The sequence below is a fragment of the Mobula hypostoma genome, chromosome 20, assembly GCF_963921235.1.
Source record: "Mobula hypostoma chromosome 20, sMobHyp1.1, whole genome shotgun sequence".
NCBI lineage: Eukaryota > Metazoa > Chordata > Chondrichthyes > Myliobatiformes > Myliobatidae > Mobula > Mobula hypostoma.
The window spans coordinates 45,749,894-45,768,741 of record NC_086116.1 but is presented as its reverse complement, the minus strand read 5'-3'; the positions used below and the strand labels follow the sequence as shown (position 1 = coordinate 45,768,741).

The 18,848-nt window shown below is 40.8% G+C and overlaps 1 protein-coding gene across 3 annotated transcripts in view; it reads right to left on the bottom strand.

Annotated features, from left to right (window-relative positions):
- LOC134359480 (voltage-dependent calcium channel subunit alpha-2/delta-1) overlaps nucleotides 1–18,848 on the bottom strand; it is a 761,998-nt gene that overhangs the window by 270,907 nt on the left and 472,243 nt on the right. For all 3 annotated transcript variants that reach the window (XM_063072791.1, XM_063072789.1, XM_063072790.1), the window contains exon 8: nucleotides 3,847–3,916. In XM_063072791.1, coding sequence (XP_062928861.1) covers nucleotides 3,847–3,916 — 70 coding nt within the window. The remainder of the gene's footprint in view (nucleotides 1–3,846; nucleotides 3,917–18,848) is intronic.

The following is an 18,848-nucleotide window of genomic DNA, read 5'->3' as shown; positions in this document are numbered from 1 at the left end:
AGGACTGCTGAAGGGTTTCGGGCCGAGGCATTGACTGTACTCTTTTCCTAGATGCTGCCTGGCCTGTTGAGTTCCTCCAGCATTTTCTGTGTGTTGCTCAATATCCAGGTGTCTCCTAGCCTGAGACCTCAAATCAGACCAAGTTTAGTTTGCATTTGTTATATTATTTATTTTTAGTCGCGCTTTCTCTCCCTACCTCTGTTGTGGCCCAAGAGAATTGTGAAGAAAAATAAATTAGTTACACTTTCATCAATTGAGTGAACTAGATTTGTGAAGTAACACAGCATGTGGAGGTTAAACAAGAGCTATGCTAAAATAACTTCAGAAAATATTCAGATAGATTGCATCTTTCTCTCTCGGGTGAACTCCTTTTGCAATAATATTGCTCCTGAACAGCTTATCTATTGAGTAAAAGTCAAGTCTTCCCAGTCTTCCCAAAATGTCATCCTTTTAAGATGAGTAAAACACATAGAAGTTGCTGGTGAACGCAGCAGGCCAGGCAGCATCTCTAGGAAGAGGTACAGTCAACGTTTCCGGCTGAGACCCTTAGTCAGGACTAACTGAAAGAAGAGATAGTAAGAGATTTGAAAGTGGGAGGGAGAGGGGGAGATCCAAAGTGATAGGAGAAGATCATTTCGAATCTCCCCCTCCACCCCCACTTTCAAATCTCTTACTATCTCTTCTTTCAGTTAGTCCTGACGAAGGGTCTCAGCCGGAAACGTCGACTGTACCTCTTCCTAGGGATGCTGCCAGGCCTGCTGCATTCACCAGCAATTTTTATGTGTGTTGCTTGAAATTCCAGCATCTGCAGATTTCCTCGTGTTTGCGCTTTTAAGATAACTCTCTGTTAGCCAATGTTTCCCTTCTCTTTCAGATATACAACATATCCAGAACATATTCTGAACCCTAATACAGTATTTCATAGGTAGTGTGACTTCTCAAACATCATGTAACACTCTACAGTTTATCATTTCTATCTTGTACGGTGCCAGACATTTAACTTAGTATTAGTGCTAATGGCCAGGAGAGGCTATCACCAGTGAGGTTCACTGCCTTGTTTGTGCATTCTACTCAGCAGCCTGAAAATTCCAATTTCCAAAACCACTGGAGCAAAATTAATTCAGATATAGATAGTTTAAAAACAGATCTTTAATCAAATAACTCAAAACCACATTTGAGTACTGTAATTAAATGTGATATTTTTCACTGCAGCTATTCTAATGTGTTCCAACACACTGCAATTAAAATGACTAGGTCAGGCATTCTGCTCCCAATTCTTCAGCAATTTGCATAAGATTTACAGCAACACTTATAGGTTTCGTGGAAATGCAGAATAATAAAAAAAAGAGAATCTATTGAGCACCTTTGAGACACAGAGCATGACACTATGGCATGGAGACACTAGACTCAGGCGGCACATGTGTATTATTCATTATATTTGATTGACACTCTCAGCACACTGAGCTGCAAGCAACGTATTAATTAATAGTTGATGCCTGTACATGTCTTCGATTCCACCCACACAAACCTCACAGTAACTGGGAGAACAGCATGCAGGACATTCCACTGACCAACTGTACTCATTATCCCATTTATAAATTTTCAATTTGATACTAAAATATGCATTTTCTCCTCAACTCTGTCATCTATTCCCTTCCTCTATTATATCATCCTATTGAGGGTCCCCTTTTGTTTGAAATTTCTTCAGGGAAGGCAGTCAATCTCTCCCCAAGCCTGTTTAATTCTGGTTCCCAGTGCCTCAACTGCACCTGCTTGTAACCTCCCCTGAGGCAAATTCGCATTCTGATCATGTGGTGGAAAGTCAAGCTGAACAGCAGAATTTATATATGTCCCCTCAATGCTTCAATTAAGTATCTTGAATGGAAGAGATCACAAACTGAAGTTTATGCAATATTAATAAGCTGCTGAACATAAAATTCTTTGAAGTCTATGTTATTATCTCGTTATTTACAAAGTCTTGAGATTTATATTACCATAACGCCGAGTCAGCTGTGCACATCCTCAAAAGGTGGGAGACAAAATGCAAAGTCACCGTTGCTCATTTAGGCTTGCTGATGGTTGACAAGTGCTGGGAGAAGTTGAGCTGTGTGCTAATTGCTGCAACTTGGAGCTGGGGAATGCAAGGGTCTGGTGGGGAAGGACCACAGTATAGGGTTTGTCTGTTACTGGAGAGGGAAAGGCTAGGCTGGGTGAGGAAGCTCCTGAATTATTGTAGTAATGAACCACCCAGGGGGCAGGAGTGGCAAAAGTGTTATTGGTTTTAAGAAATGTAAACAAAACACTGCTTAAAACAGTGACTATGAATATAAGAATTAAAATGAATTGTGCAATTTAATCTTGTATCTTTTTTAATGATGAATAAAGTCTATTTTGATAAAATAATACCACATATAACCATATAACAATTACAGCACGGAAACAGGCCATCTCGGCCCTTCTAGTCCGTGCCAAACTCTTACCCTCACCCAGTCTCACCAACCCGCACTCAGCCCATAACCCTCCACTCCTTTCCTGTCCATATATTTATCCAATTTAATCCTTAAACAATAACATCAAACCTGCCTCAACCACTCCTGCTGGAAGCTCGTTCCACACAGCTACCACTCTCTGAGTAAATAAGTTCCCACTCTCTGAGTGAAGAAGTTCCCCCTCATGTTACGCCTAAACTCTTGCCCTTTAACTCTCAACTCATGTCCTCGTTTGAATCTCCCCCACTCTCAATGGAAAAAGCCTATCCACATCAACTCTATCTATCCCCCTCATAATTTTAAATACCTCTATCAAGTCCCCCCTCAACCTTCCACACTCCAAAGAATAAAGACCCAACTTGAGGGGCAATATTTGCAATATTCTTATAATTGAAACTCATTAATAAATTTTGTAGAGGTTAGTCGTATCCTCATCATTCAGGATGTTATAATGGTCCAAAGAATCAGAACACGGGAAGGTTAAAGCACACGTCTTTATCAGCACAAGGAGCAGCCAAAAGGTGAATGTAGAAATATGAGACAAGCTGCCAAAGGTGCATTATTCTACAGATAGCTATGCAAAAACAGCATCTTTTTGTCAGCCTCAACACAGAATTTGCATTGAATGGTGCAAGGCTGCTTTTATTCTTAAAGATTAAAAAAAATCTTTCATGTTTCTGCATCTACTGTCTCTAATTCATTCTCCTTTGTTGAGGAACAGCAAAGCACACTCCTCACCACCAGCTCAGCTGACGTGGCTTTGCACAGAGAGAAATGAACAGCCACCTCCCATGCTAAATCGCAAGGTGCTTTATCATAGACATGTAGACATTGACCACACTGGAAGTGCTCGAATAGTGATTCAATCAATGTTGTGTGACAATTAAAGGATTAAATAAAATCCACACAATTGATTTGAGCACCCGTTTTATGCTGTTTTCACTTCCCCAAAACAGACTTTCAGTAAACCAAATAAAAGCACAGCAAATGACTAAGCTCTACATCGCAGCGAGTAAGCCTTCAACACCCTGGTAATGTGCCTTTATCAGTACACACTGGTTAATCAGCTTTCTACTGCACTGCTCCTGTAAATTCACAAAGCAAGTTTGAGCAAAGGTGCTCATTAGCACTCAGAAATCAGTACCGACTTGAATAAATGAATGCTGGGTTGGAGAGAACCAAAGCTTATGACTGAATATAATAGCCATCCATCGGCATTAATAATCTTCCTTAAGGCACCTAAATAAGTACAAGGTTCTTTTCGTTCCCTCGATGCTTTATTGTAAATACACATTAAGGATTGAGGAGTGCTGAAAGCTATGCGAACGTATGAATTTCTGATACCAGTCACACTCACCAGGGTCTTCTTCGAACATCATACAGATCAATCCTGTTGGCAGTTTTTGTTAGATCCACCCATGGAGATGCTGAAAGGAAAACAGAAGGCTGAATGTGGTGAAAGTATCGATTAAATCAGTTCCAACAAGTTCAAAGAATTCAACAAAGAATCCAGCTTCACAATACCTGATGAAACTAGGGATTTATATTCATTTGTACATAATCCATAACCCATGGCCAAATGCTCCCATAGTAAATGAAATATCTGAGTTACTCTTGTAGTTAAAGAGCTTTTAGGTCAGTTGGGTTACTTGGTTATTAATTACACACTTCAGACAGTTGATAATGGTTATTTGCCAGCACAAAAAAATTACAAAATTGACTCTGATTAGGGTTGCCGCATTGCTCTGGAATAGATGGAAAAATTAGCGAGGAGGAATTGATTGCTCCTTCCATTTTTGTCTCTGTGTAGATGAATATTGATGTAGATGATAGTTAACTGAGTTATGGCAATCGTATTGTCCACTTATTGGTCATCTCTAATTATTCTGCATTTTGGTGGTTAACATCTGGAATACCCTGACAGAAATGGTGATGGACTCAGCTGTAATTCTTCTGTTTAATAGGTATTTAGACACACACATAAGTACGCAGGGTATCGAAGGATGTTGTCCTAATGTAGGCAAATAGGATTAGTGTATGGAGTGAAGGAGAGGAGGCAATTAAGACCCAACAACGCTGGTTTGTTCAGTGTTACACAGAGGCCAGATGACAGATCCTTGGTAAAGTTATCCAGTTAAAATCTATGGGTCAAGTACTGGAAGATGGGATAGATGGATGTGCACAGGTCAGCATGGACTTCATGGACAGAATGGCCTTTCTCCCGTCTGCATCTCTCCACAACCCATTGCCCTACTTTATCCAAATCTCTGTAAATATTTTGCCTTCAAGTATTTCCTTATTCCTGAACAGCAGCATCCCAAAGTTTAATGGAACATTTTAGCAGTCAGAATCAGTACTCTTATGAAAGGGTTGCAACTTTGCTGCCCATTTGAGATGACCTGCCAAACACAGAGTATGAGGGGTCTTGTTGCAGGATCACAACATTTAGAGAACTCCTAATACATGATCTCGAAACCGCCAAGTGAGAAAAAAACTGAACCACTATGAAATCTCTGATATTGCCCAGGCAATGGAATTGTCAGTCAAGTGACAACACCCTGGAATGGCTCAAAATTTTCACAGCTGAGGCTCAGCTGATCAATACATGCAGGAGGAGTGATGAACCCAATGAAGGGGAGGGCTGAGAGCAGTGCCAGTTCATAACATTGAGCAAATTAAAGAGACTATGGAGACTATTTGCCATAATTGTGCTAATGGGAACATCTATCAAAAGTTTTGTGTGTGTATATAGATATATAACATTCCTATGCAAAAGCACTATTGCCACATATGCGACCCCTCGCGGTGGCATACGATTACAATAAGTATATTATCTTAAATATCGACGGGCTGCAATCAGCATGACAGGTCATTCATTAGTGACACAGCATAAGGTTTAAAAAGAGCTCAGGTCCTATATACATCAACCTCCAACTCCAGTGAGGAAGAAATTGATTGCTTTCTGAGGCCATTAGGGTTACCTAAGTTGACGAAAGAACAACAATACCTTGACTCCGCTATAACATTGGAAGAAATTATATCAGTGATTAAGACCTTACCTGCTGGGAAAACTCCGGGCCCAGATGGATTTACAGTGGAATTTTTTAAATGCTATGCAGAGGAGCTAGCTCCACGACTGCTGAATATGTACAATGAGGCTTTTCACCCAGGCCAATTTCACTGGCCAAAGAAGGGTATACGATATTTAGGTATTAACTATCCCCCCTCAATTGAAGGATTTAGTGAAGGTAAATTTTGATCCACTGTTGCAGAGAATTTCATGTGATGTAGACAGATGGTCATCACTGTATTTGTCAATGTCAGGAAAAGTGAATGCCTTAAAGATGAATAACATTCCAAAGATTAATTATCTGTTCCAATCATTACCAGTGCAAATTCCATTAACATATTTTAAGCAGTTTGATAAAATAACTAAGGCTTTTATTTGAAATGGTAAACGCCCACGCTTAAACTTTAACAATTACAATTGCCAGTTGAAAGGGGGGGGGGGCTTAGGTTTGCCAAAGTTAATATACTATTATTATGCCTTTACTCTTAAACATTTAGCACGTTGGTCTCTTCCTCCGGAGAGAGCGCCTCCTTGGTATCGTATTGAGTGTTCTGCTCTTCCTCCCATCCCTCCATTACAATGTTTGTCCATCAAGTTACCTCCTGAGGCAAGGTGGCACCCAATTATATCGCATATGCATTTGTTCTAGAATAAAATAGCGGATTATTTAAATTTAATCCATATTTGAATGAAGCCTCAAGTACCTGGATGAATTCAAAGTTGTGTATTAATAAGTCTCCTTTCTTCTGGAGGGAGTGGCAAGGGAAAGGCATAATTAAATTGGGAGACCTTCATAATGGTGATAGTTTAAAATCTTTTAATCAATTAATCCAACAGTATGATATCTCTAGGTCACAATTTTGGAGATAACTTCAACTGCCCCATTTGCTACATACAACTTTTGGTTCTGCACAGCAACCCCCACAAGCTGCTACGATACTGTCTACTGTACTGGCTGCATATAGTAAAGGTCACGAAACTTCAACTTATTATTCAGCGTTAACATAAATCTCTGGGGACAAAGTTCTGTTGGGTCTTAAAAGAGCATGGGAAAAAGACCTGAGTGTGACTTTTGAGACAAAAGAGTGGGACAAAATTTGCAAAAATGTCAAAACAATGTCAAGAGATCGGAGACTGCGCCTTATTCAGTTTAAGATCCTACATCATTTCTATTGGACTCCAGCAAGATGACATAGATTAGGGTTGAAAAACACCCCTGACTACTGGCACTATGAGGCAGATAAAGGGGACTTAGTACATGCTCTCTGGTCCTGTCCCAGAATTCAAGAATTTTGGATTATGATGCTTTATACTTTATACTTTATTGTCACCAAACAATTGGTACTAGAACGTACAATCATCACAGCGATATTTGATTCTGTGCTTCACACTCCCTGGATTACAAATATTAAAAATATTAAAAATAGTTAAAATTAGTAAACATTAAAAATTTAAATTATAAATCATAAATAGAAAACTGGGAAGTAAGTTAGTGCAAAAAAACCAAGAGGCAGGTCCGGATATTTGGAGGGTACGGCCCAGATCCGGATCAGGATCCGTTCAGCAGTCTTATCACAGTTGGAAAGAAGCTGTTCCCAAATCTGGCCGTACGAGTCTTTAAGCTCCTGAACCTTCTCCCGGAGGGAAGAGGGACGAAAAGTTTGTTGGCTGGGTGGATCGTGTCCTTGATTATCCTGGCAGCACTGCTCCGACAGCGTGCGGTGTAAAGTGAGTCCACGGATGGAAGATTGGTTTGTGTGATGTGCTGCGCCGTGTTCACGATCTTCTGTAGCTTCTTTCGGTCTTGGACAGGACAACTTATATACCAGGTTGTGATGCACCCGAGAAGAATGCTTTCTACGGTGCATCTATACAAGTTAGTGAGGGTTTTAGGGGACAGGCCAAACTTCTTTAGTTTTCTCAGGAAGTAAAGGCGCTGGTGGGCCTTCTTGGCAGTGAACTCTACTTGCTTGGACCAAGTCAGGTCATTTGTGATATTGACCCTGAGGAACTTACAGCTTTTGACCTGTTCCACTTGTGCACCACCGATGTAAATTGGGTCGTGCGGTCCGCTACTCCTTCTGAGGTCAACAACCAATTCCTTCGTCTTGCTGACGTTGAGGGATAGGTTATTGTCTTCGCACCATGCCACCAGGTTCTCAATTTCCTCTCTGTACTCAAACTCATCATTACCCGAGATACGGCCTACAATTGTTGTGTCATCAGCAAACTTATATATTGAGTTCGATGGAAACTTGGCTACACAATCAGGTATTCAACATTCAGGTATACATATTTCAGGTATTCAACTCCCTTTCTGCCCTAGACTTTTTGTCTTGGGAGACACACTTGAGTTACTTGGGGATGAACACTCTCAAAATTGGATCCAGATAAGTATAATGGTAGGAAGACTAATTATACTTAGAACTTGGAGGAACTTGGGGAGACCATCATTTCAGGAGTGGGTCACAGAAATAGCCGAAGTGGTAGCTTTTGAATATATGTCTTACAAACAATTTATACACAAAAATGGGGCAAATATTTAGGTTTCCTGGGGGGGGGGGAAATAGTGGTGAATGTAATGGTGAAGGATATTGCTGAATGGCAGCCTTTTCTGTTATTAGAGCTCTAAATAGACACACATGGTTATTATATTGATATTTATTTCTGCCATGTTTGTTTTTATTTTATGGATAATTTTATGATTTATGTAATTCTAACACTGACTCAAGGGTTCGGGGTTAAAAAAATTTCTGGAAATAAAATTTGAAAAAAAGAGTTCAGGTGCTTTCAGGACTTTTCAGCGGGCTGCAATCATAATGATCTATCAGGCATTCACCTGGGGCTCAATAAAAAGTAGTAAGGTCTAAGTGGAGCGGCTAATGTGTGAGTGGACAGTGTTAGAGTGGTCAGGCTTTGGCTTAACAGACTTCAGCAAGCAGAAGCAGAGGTTCAAGTAAGTTCCTATTTTTTTCCCCCTGTTAGTACATAGCTCATGTGCTGAGAATGGGTCCAGAGATAGAAGTATGCTTCCTATGTAAGATGTGGAAGTCTGGGAGACGTGTAGTCACTCTGATAACCACACCAGCACAAGGTGAAACTCCAAAGAAACTGGATTAAGGAACTGGAGTTGCAGCTCATAGAGGAGCTCATACAGAAAATGAGGAGGTGTTAGATAAGAACCACAGGAAGGTATTCCTCCCTAAGTTGTAGGAGGTAGGTACCTGGATGACTGTCAGGAGAGGAAAGAGGATATGCAGCCAGTGCAGAATATCCCTGAGGCCATTCCCCTCAATAATAAGTTTACTGCTTTGGATACTGCTGGGGGGACAACCTACCAGCGGGTAGCTGCAGTGACCCAATCTCTGGCACTGAGTCTGTCTCTGTGGCTCAGAAGGGAAGTAGGGAAAAGAGGAGTTCAGTAGTGATAGGGGATTCCATAATTAGAGGAGCAGACAGCAGATTCTGTGGATGAGAAAGAGATATCTGGATGCCATGTTGCCTCCCAGGTGCCAGGGTCAGGGATGTCTCAAATCACAAGAGATACATTCCAAAGATGAAGAAGTATTCTAAAGTAGGGTTTCCCAAACTGGGGTCCATGGCATAAAAATGATTGGAAACTCTTGTTAAAAGGGAGAATGAGGAAACGGTGACTGACAAGGGAAGTGAAAGGCAGCATAAAAACAAAAGAGAGGGCATATAATATAGCATCAATTAATGGGAAGTTAGAGCATTGGGAAGCTTTAAAAATCCAACAGAAGGCAACTAAAAAGTCATAAAGAGAGAAAAGATGAAATATTAAGTTAAGCTAGCCAATAATATAAAAGAGAATACAAAATGTTTTAGTTTCCACTGTATGAAGAGTAAAAGAGGGACAAGAGGGCATATCGGAAAATGTCGTAGGATAGGTAGTAATGGGGGGGTACAAAGAGATGAATTCATAGGTATTTTACGTCAGCCTTCACGGAGGAAGACTCTAGCAGAATGCCAGAAATGTAAGAGTGTGAGGAGTCAGAAATGAGAGTTGTTGCTATTACTAAAGCGAAGGTACTTGGGAAGCTGAGAAGTCTGAAGATAATTAAGGCACCCAGGCCAGATAGACTACACTCTCGATTCTGAAAAATGTTCCGAAGAGATTGTGGGCACATTTGTAATGATCATTCAAGAATCACTAGATTTGGGAATGGTTCTGGAGGACTAGAAAATTGAAAAAGCCATTACATTCTTTAAGAATGGAGGGAGGCAGAAGGAAAGAAATTATAGGCCAGTTAGCCTGACAGTGTTGGAGAGACAGTGTTGGAGTCTATTGTTAAGGACGAAGTTTTCAGGTACTTAGAGGCACACGACAAAATTTGCCAAAGTAGGCATGGTTTCCTTGGTTGCCGGACAAATCTGTTGGAATTCTTGGAAGAAATAACAAGCAAGATAGACAGAGGAGAATCAGCAGATGTTGTGTACTTGGGTTTTCAGAAGGCCTTTGACAATGAGGCTGCTAAATAAGTTAACAGCCAATAATATTACAGGAAAGATATGAGCAAAGATAGAGCATTGGCTGACTGGCAAGAAGCAAAGAGTCAGAATAAAGGGGGCCTTTTCTGGTTGGCTACCAGCGACTACTGTGTGTCACAGGAGTCACTGTTGGGACTGCTTCCTTTCACATTATATGTCAATGATATGGAGGAAGGATTTGATGACTTTGCAGTCAAGTTTGCAAATGTTATGAAGATAGGTGGAGGGGCAGGTAGTGTTGAAGAAGCAGGGAGTCTGCAAAGAAACTTAGACAGATTGGGAGAATGGGCAAAGAAGTGGCAGATGGAATGTAGTGCAGGGAAGTGTATGGTCATGCACTTAGGTAGAAAGAATAAAGGCTTAGACTACTTTATAAATGGGGAGAAAATTCAGTACGGAGTAATGTGAGCAGTTTTATCCCCTTATCTAAGATGTCCTGGCATTGGAGAGAGTCCAGAGGAGGTTCATGAAGACAATTCCAGGAATGAAAGGTTTAGCATATGAGGAGCATTTGATGACTCTGAGCAAGTACTGACAGGAATTTAGAAGAATGGGGGCGGGGGGGGGAAGAATCTCATTGAAACCTATCCAATATTGAAAGGCCTAGATAGAACAGATGTGGGGAAGTTGTTTCCTATAGTGGGCGAGTCTAGGACCAGAGAGCACAGCCTCAGAACAGAAGGACGACCATGTAGAACAGAGATGAGGAAAATTTTCATTAGTCAGAGGGTGGTGTATCTGTGGAATTCATTGCCAAAGACGGCCAAGTCATTGGGTGTGTTAAGGGAGGCGGTTGACAGGTTCTTGATTAATCAGAGCATCCAAGATGATCTTGGAGAAGGCAGGAGAATGTGGTTGAGAGGGATAAAAAATAAGCCATGATGAAATGGCGGAGCAGACTCGATGGGCCGAATGGCTTAATTTTGCTCCTATGTCTTTTGGTCTCATGGCCTTATAACTGAGGGGCTTCCTCACTCGATCTAGTCCCTCCCCCTTCAGCAGCAGAAGAGCCGTACAACGTGGTCCTTCCCCTGCAGTGTCTGCACCAAGCTTCAGTGCGCCCTTCGGCACGTACTCTGCAGTCTGGAACGGGGAGTTCAGCAGCTTTGTGCACATCAGCTAAAAAGCAAAGCAAGGTTATGGGAATCTTAACCTCAAGCAGTGCAACGCCCACTATGTAAAACTGTAAAGGATCAATATAAAGAATATGGTGACCTAAATATATTGCATTTTTTTTCCACTTATTGAACCAGTTTTCAACTTTGCTGCAATCCCAGAATTTATTATCCATCCATAACTACCCATGAATGTTGAAGGCAAGAGAGTGTGAGTAAGAATTCTCACCAGTGCTGCATCATTAGAGGTTCAGATGGTACAGTGAGATTCAAAACTAATCTGCTCACACTGGGGCAAAGTTCAAGATGAGAGGGATATGTGAAGTTAGATTGAGAACTAGTGAAAGCAAAGAAGAAATCCTTCTTCTAATTACTCCGGGACAAGTACCAAATTTGTTAAGTTGAGCGGCTATGAAAGACAAAGCTAGATCAAAGATCAAGAACGTGAAGAAATTGTCTGTATCAGTTGTATTTTTCAAGTACAAGGATAGCTTATGCTGAACTTGGCAGCATTCAAAATTCACCTGAAGGAGGATGCTACCTTTTGGTTCCTGAAAGTACAATGTATACCTTGCAGCATATAGGAAATAGAATGGGACAGATCAGGAAGTTTATAGAAAACATGTATCATTGAACTTTTATTTAAGAATGACTTTTATACCCACTCTGATGATTTACTTAACTGACTAGCTAAGAGAGAAATCCTCACAAATCTTAGATGTTACATGATTACCAGGAGAATGAATAAGGTTGACATTTAAAGGAGTACTCAGTGATAATGATTCACCAGAAGCTCCTCTCAACCCTTGATAACTGGCCAAACAAACTTTGACTGAGAACGCATGTAGGTTTTGCCGGGACTTTTCACAGGAAATTGACAAACTGTTTTTTAATACAAGGGGATAGGATTATAGATACCATTCATCTCAAAAATCAGTTTAAAGTTTCCAGTTTACTCATCTCCCACCTCTTTATACTGATCACCACTTTACATCTTCCTTCTCTACTTTCAATCACGATGCAGGGTCTCAAATTATCGGCTATCCCATTACCGCCACCGATACTGCTCGAGCCGCTGAGTTCTCACAGGAATTACAAAAATGTTGGCATTACAGAGAGACTGCTGGGTTGTTTTCATTTGAACATCATTGACGACATTGAGGAATATAAAATGAGAGTACTAGACTGGTGGACAAGATGGACCCCATTCTCCTGCGGATCAGTAACCAGAGACTCAACTGCAGAATAGGTTAAGAAAATGATCTTTGAGCTAGACGAATCCGCAATTCACCACTTGAAATTGTGGTGGAGACAGAAACCCTCATCAAAACTAAAAAGCACCCAGATGAGTTTGTGAAGAACAATAATGCACAAGGCAATAGGACAAGAGCCAAGAGTGATTATAACCAAATTAGCTCACATTGGGACAGCGTGGACTTAATGGGTCTTTTTCTGTGCTGCATGATTCTCTGATTTATTTTCAATTTTTCAACTCATTCTGTACTCTCCTAGAGATTGGAAATAGTAGGTGTAATAAATATATTGACAACCCATCTCTGTAAACATTTCATTGCTACTATTCTGATTCTGTATTCTGATAGCAGCACATGCTGGGATGTCACTCTTATACATTTGCAGACGGTCTAAAGAAATTGAACTTAAACTGAATCCTTAACTGATGGATTCAGAGTGACAGGCATTCACTCTCTCTGATTCATCAAACAAGTTTGGCAAAATGCAAATCATGTTCAGTAAAACAACCCAAGAGGAAAGAATTTGCAAGCAGTATATAAGCTTGGAGAAAACAGATCTGACATTTTATCTCTATGGAATAAGGTTCGATCTTTGTGTCTTGCGCCTTCACAAGTTTTTCTAAGAATAATAGCCTTGAAATTCCATTCAATTTTTGGCACTTTTCCAGTTTTAACTCAAGGTATATTATTTCACTGGCCAGCAACAAAAGCCATGTCCACCAGCCTGGACACAAATCACAAGAACAAAAATTGCCAGCATGTTTTTCAAATGACACTTCAGAATGCCACAGCCTCAAGTTTCCAAAGTTCATCTGCAAAAAGAAGGACTGAGACATACATGGCAGTAGTTTATAATCATCAGCTGAGCCATGGAGATTGTGGGGTCGGGATTGTTGAACTGAAAGGGAAATGAAAGTTTGTGTGGCAGATGCAAAAAGGTAGTACTGACACAATATTTTTCTCTTGACGTTCAGCCTTGAAGATAAGATTCTGGTATCCACATACCTCAATCAGGGCCTCTCCAGACCAGTACATCAGTCCCGTGGCATCTCTGTGTGAGCCATTATCATGCAGGAGGAAGCACAGATGGAAGAAAAGAGAAGTGGGCAAAACTTCAAAGGCACTGCAAATAATGGAACACTCTCTCCCCAAGTGAGAAAATTGAGTAAACGCAAGGCTTTGTTAATCTACATCTTCCAGGGAGAAAGGAATGTACGGAGTCATGCAGCGATACAGCACAGAAGCAGGCTGTTCAGCCCATCCAGTCCATGCTGGTCTGGTTTTCTGCTTAGTCCCATCTATCTGCACCCAACCATGGCCTTCCACACCCATCTCATCCATGTACCCATACAAACCTTTTTTCAATTTTACAATTGAACCCATATCTACCACTTCCGCTGACAGCTTGCTCCACACTTGCACCACCCTCTCAGTGAACCTCCCCCTCAGATTACCCTTAATTATTCCACCTTTCACCCTGAACTATGACCTCTAGTTCTAATCTTACCCAACCTCAGGGAAAAAAAAGAAGCTGCAGATATTTTCCATAGTTACATTCTTCTTAATTTTGTATCCACTTTTACAAGATCTCCCCTCTTTCGCCTGTGTGCTAGGGAATAAAGTTCTAAAGTCTCGATTATTCTAGTGCCTAGATCCCTAATCTGCTCACATAACTTGAACCACTGACAGTGCACCAGTGAAAATTCTTATTCACACTCTCTTCCCTTCAAAATCTACAACCATATGGAAAGGTGGAGTACAATTCTGATTAATTAACACGGTTGTGAAGTGGTTACGCTTCTACAAAAGAACTCTGGGTCCTCGATCCAGAGCCACAAATTCAAATTTGACACGGGCAGCTGGAGAATTTATTAACAAAAAGCCAGTAATATCATTAGAAGTAAATATAACATGACTGGACTTCTTTGAAAACTCATCTGCTTCCCCAGAGTACATCAAGAGAAATCTGCCAGCCTTAACCATCCTGGGCTATATTTGACTCAACACTCACCAAGACTAGTTATCTCTTAAATCCATCTTCAGTTTATGGGTAATTATGGATAGAAAATTAATGACGGGATTCCTAGGTATGTACACAAACTTCAAATTAATAAATTTATCATCAAAGTACATGAATGTCACCACATAAATCCCTGAGAATCATTTTCAATGGTGCAGAAGGGAAAGAGGGAGAAGAAGGGTAAGAGGAAGAAGAGGGAAACAGTAGTGATAGGGGACTCGATCTTCAAAGGACAGACAGGTGATTCTGTGGACGTGAACAGGACATCCCGATGGTATGTTGCCTCCCAGGTGCTAGAGGCAGGGACATCTTGGATCGCATCCACTGCATTTTGGAGGGGGAGGGAGAGCAGTCAAATGTCTTGGTATATATTGGTACCAATGACACAGAAAGGAAAAGCAATGCAGTCCTGAAGAGAGAATTTAGAGAGCAAGGCAGAACGCTGACAAGCAAGTCCTCTGGGGTAGTAATTTATGGATTTCTACCTGTGCAAGTAGAAGCAGGATGACTTGGCAGATAAAAGTGTGGCTGAGAAGCTGGTGCAGAGAGCAGGGCTTCAGGTTTTTGGATCAGTAGGATTTCTTCTGGGGGAGGTATGACTGGTACAAAAGTGATGGGTTGCACCTTAACCTGAGAGGGACCAATATTCTCGGGGACTGGTTTGTGAGAGCTGTTGAGAGGGTTTAAACTAACCTGGCAGGGGTTGGGAACCGGAGTGAAGGGACTCATGATAGGATGGATGGTAAAAAGGCAAAGGTAGCCTGCAGTCAGACTGTCAGGAAGGGCAGGCAGATGATAGGACATAATTGCAGCTAGCAGGGTGAGTATCAGTGCATTAGACATGTAGACTCAAAAAGGATAGCAAATACAGTACTCAAAGTGTTATATCTCAATGCACGGAGTATAAGAAATAAGGTGGATGACCTTGTTGCACTTTTACAGATTGTCGGGTATGATGTTGTGGTCATCTCTGAATTATGGCTGAAGGATGGTATTAGGTGGGAGCTGAAAGTCCAAGGTCACACGTTGCATTGGAGGGATAGGAAGGTATGCAAAAGGGGTGGCGTGGCTCTGCTGGTAAAGAATGGCATCAAATCAGTAAAAAGATGTGACATAGGATCAGAAGATGTTGAATCCTTGTGGGTTAAGTCAAGAAACTGCAAGGGTAAAAGGACTCTGATGACCGTTTTATACAGGCCTCCAAACAGCAACTGGGATGTGGGCTACAGGAAACAATGGGAAATAGAAAAGGTGTGTCAAAAGGGCAATGTTATGATAGTCATGGGAGATTTTAACATGCAGGTTGATTGGGAAAATCAGGTTGAGAGTGGATCCCAAGAGAGTGAATTTTTTGAATGACTACAAGATGGCTTTTTAGAGAAGATTGTCATTGAGCCTATTTGGGGATCAGCTATACGGGATTGGGTGTTAAGTAATGAACCAGAGGCAATTAGGGAGCTTAAGGTAAAGGAACCCTTAGGAGCCAGTGATCTCAATATGATTGAGTTCACTTGAAATTTGATAGGGAGAAAGTAAAGTCTGATGTAGCAGTATTTCAGTGGAGTAGAGGAAATTACAGTGGTATAAGAGAGGAGTTGGCCAGAGTAAATTGGAATTAAATGCTGGCAGGGATAACAGAAAAGTGTGAAAATTTTAGATGTCATGCTGAATCTCGTCAAATTTCTAATGAAGTCGAGGTGCTGCCGTGCTTTCTTCGTAATTGTGCTTACATGCTAGACCCAAGACAGGTCCTCCAAAATAATCACACTGAGGAATTTAAGTGCTGACCCTCCCCACCTCTGATTCTCCTGATGAGGACTGGCTCATGGATTTCTAGTTTCCTCCTCCTGAAGTCAATAATCAGCTCCTTGGTCTTGGTGACATCGAGTGAGAGGTTGTTGATGTGGGAGCACTCAGCCAGATTTTCAACCTCCCTCCAGTATGCTGATTCATCACCACCTTTGACCCGGCCTATGACAGTGGTGTCATCAGCAAACTTAAATTAACTTAAACACAACCAGAAGCTTCTACTTTTCCATTCTGTGTGTGCAGCTTGCCTAGTCTAACCTGACTGTTCGTTCACCTGGGAGCCAAGAACAATATTCAGGGATGATTCCAGATACTGGGGGAAATAAAGAAACTGCAGCAGGTACTTTGACAGCACTGGAGAACAAGCACAGGGTTGACACCGACTTGTTTGACCTGATGTGTGCTGCACATCAAATTCACGCTCTGGCCTCATTAACATGGATCTCATGGCCAGTCAGTACTAACTGCAACGCTGCTGGATTGAGAGCACAGATCCAGGACCCGGTTTCCTGTACCAGCTCAAACAAGCCAAGAACAATCTTTTAAAAATTGCTAGACCTTCAATGATTTTGGAATTCAGCCAAAATAGTAGTGAAGGAGAGAATACAGCTTTTCTTGTCACTGTGTTTGTACTTCTCAGAAGACTGCAGTTGAGACAGTGGAATGCTTTTAATTTGAAGCTCTAGGCTGTCACAACATCGGTTGAAAGAGCCTAAAAAAATCCATCAATAGTTGTTCAACATTGTGGAACAGATCGGAATAATATCAGTGGCAGAGAGTGGGTGGTACAGAAAAATCACACAAAAAAATGCCAGGATCTCTAATGTTGTAATTCAAGAAAGCTCTGTGCCTTTGATGCTCTTGATATCATTAAGACAATTAAAAATCTATCAACATCTGCCTAGTACTCAGAGAAATTCTTTGTCGTGTTGAAATCCTGTCCGTGGCTGTCTTCAGCAGGTAGGGTCAAAATTATGGGATTCTCTCAGAGAAACCTCTCTAGTGCTTTACCTCTTTCCATACTTCTACTTCCCTCTCCATCTCCAAACCTCTCTATCTTCTGCACACTCTATGATCCCTCTGCCTCTTTATTAATTTGCCCACCTCTTTATCTCTCTCTTCCTTTACTCTAGGCTATGCTCCATCCTCTCTGCCTTTAAAGCCTCTTCCTCTAACTCCCTGTCCTTCTCTAATTTAGTCTTTAAAATTTGACTGAACCAGTCTTTTTCTGAGCGCTCTAACCAGTGGTCACTTGTCATAAGTGAGCAAGGATATTAACTCAAATAATCCCATTGTTAAATTTGTACGGGTGGAGTACTGGAACACCAAAGGGCACAAAATCTCATTAAAAGTTGCATATAGGTCCTAATCAATAATAGTGTTGTAGAAGATGGCATTGAATAGGAAATTAAAGCTGCATGCAATGAAGATACAATTCTAATTCTGGGTGATTTCAATCTACACGTAAATAGGGCAAACCAAATTAACAATATCATAGAAATGGGACTTCTGATCTATATTCACAATGGTTTACTAGAGTAACCAACTGGTTACCAGATCATCTGAGTCTGGATACCATGTAATGAGAAAGGATCAATAAACTATCTTGTTCTGTGTGGTCACTTGAGGAAGAATTCATTAATGGTAGAATTCTTGATTACGAGGGATAGTGAGAGAGACTAGGGTCCTGAATCTAAATAATCAAAACTATGAGGACATGAAGTTCATGTTGGCTGTGATAAATTGAGAACATTATTTAAAACAAGGGTTCCCAACTGGGGATCCACAGACCCTTTGCTTAATGGTATTGGTCTATGGCATAAGAAAGGTTGGGAACCCCTGATTTAAAGGGACAACGGTGGACAGAAAATGGCAAACATTTAAGGAGCACTTTGATGAATTATAACATTCATTTATTCTTATAATGCACAGAAATAGAACAGGCAAAGTTGCTCATTCATGGATTTCAAAATAAATTAGATATAGTATTAGAGCCAAGCAGGAAAAACATAAAATGATCAGACAAAGTTGCAAACCTGAGGACTGAGCAGTTTAGGTTTTAGCAAAGGAAGACAAAGGCAATGATTAGGATGGGGAAATAAAGCATACAGTGAACAGCAAAACTGACTCTAAAGGATATCTGTAGCAAAAAAGATTTGTGAAGACAAATGTTAAATCCCTTACAGTCAGAAAAAAAAACGTGTTTTTAATAGGTAAGAAAGAGCAAAGAATACAAATAACCTCCCAAAAATGTTGAGGAACACACTGAGGGGGTGAAACTAAATGAAATTTTGATTAGTAGGGAAATGATATTAGGGATATAAAATGTGATGAAGATCAATAAATCCTCAATGTCTGATAATCTGCATTCCTGAGTATTTAAGGAAATGGCCAGGGTATTGATTGTCATTTTCCAATATTGGGCTGTTTCTGGAACAGTTCGAGCAGATGAGAGGGGAGCAAATGCATCCCAATCAATAAAAAAGTAGACAGAGAAAAAGCAGGATATTATTAACCAGGAGTAAAACACAAAATGCTGGTCAGGAAGCATCTATGGAAAGGAATAAAGAGTCGACATCTCAG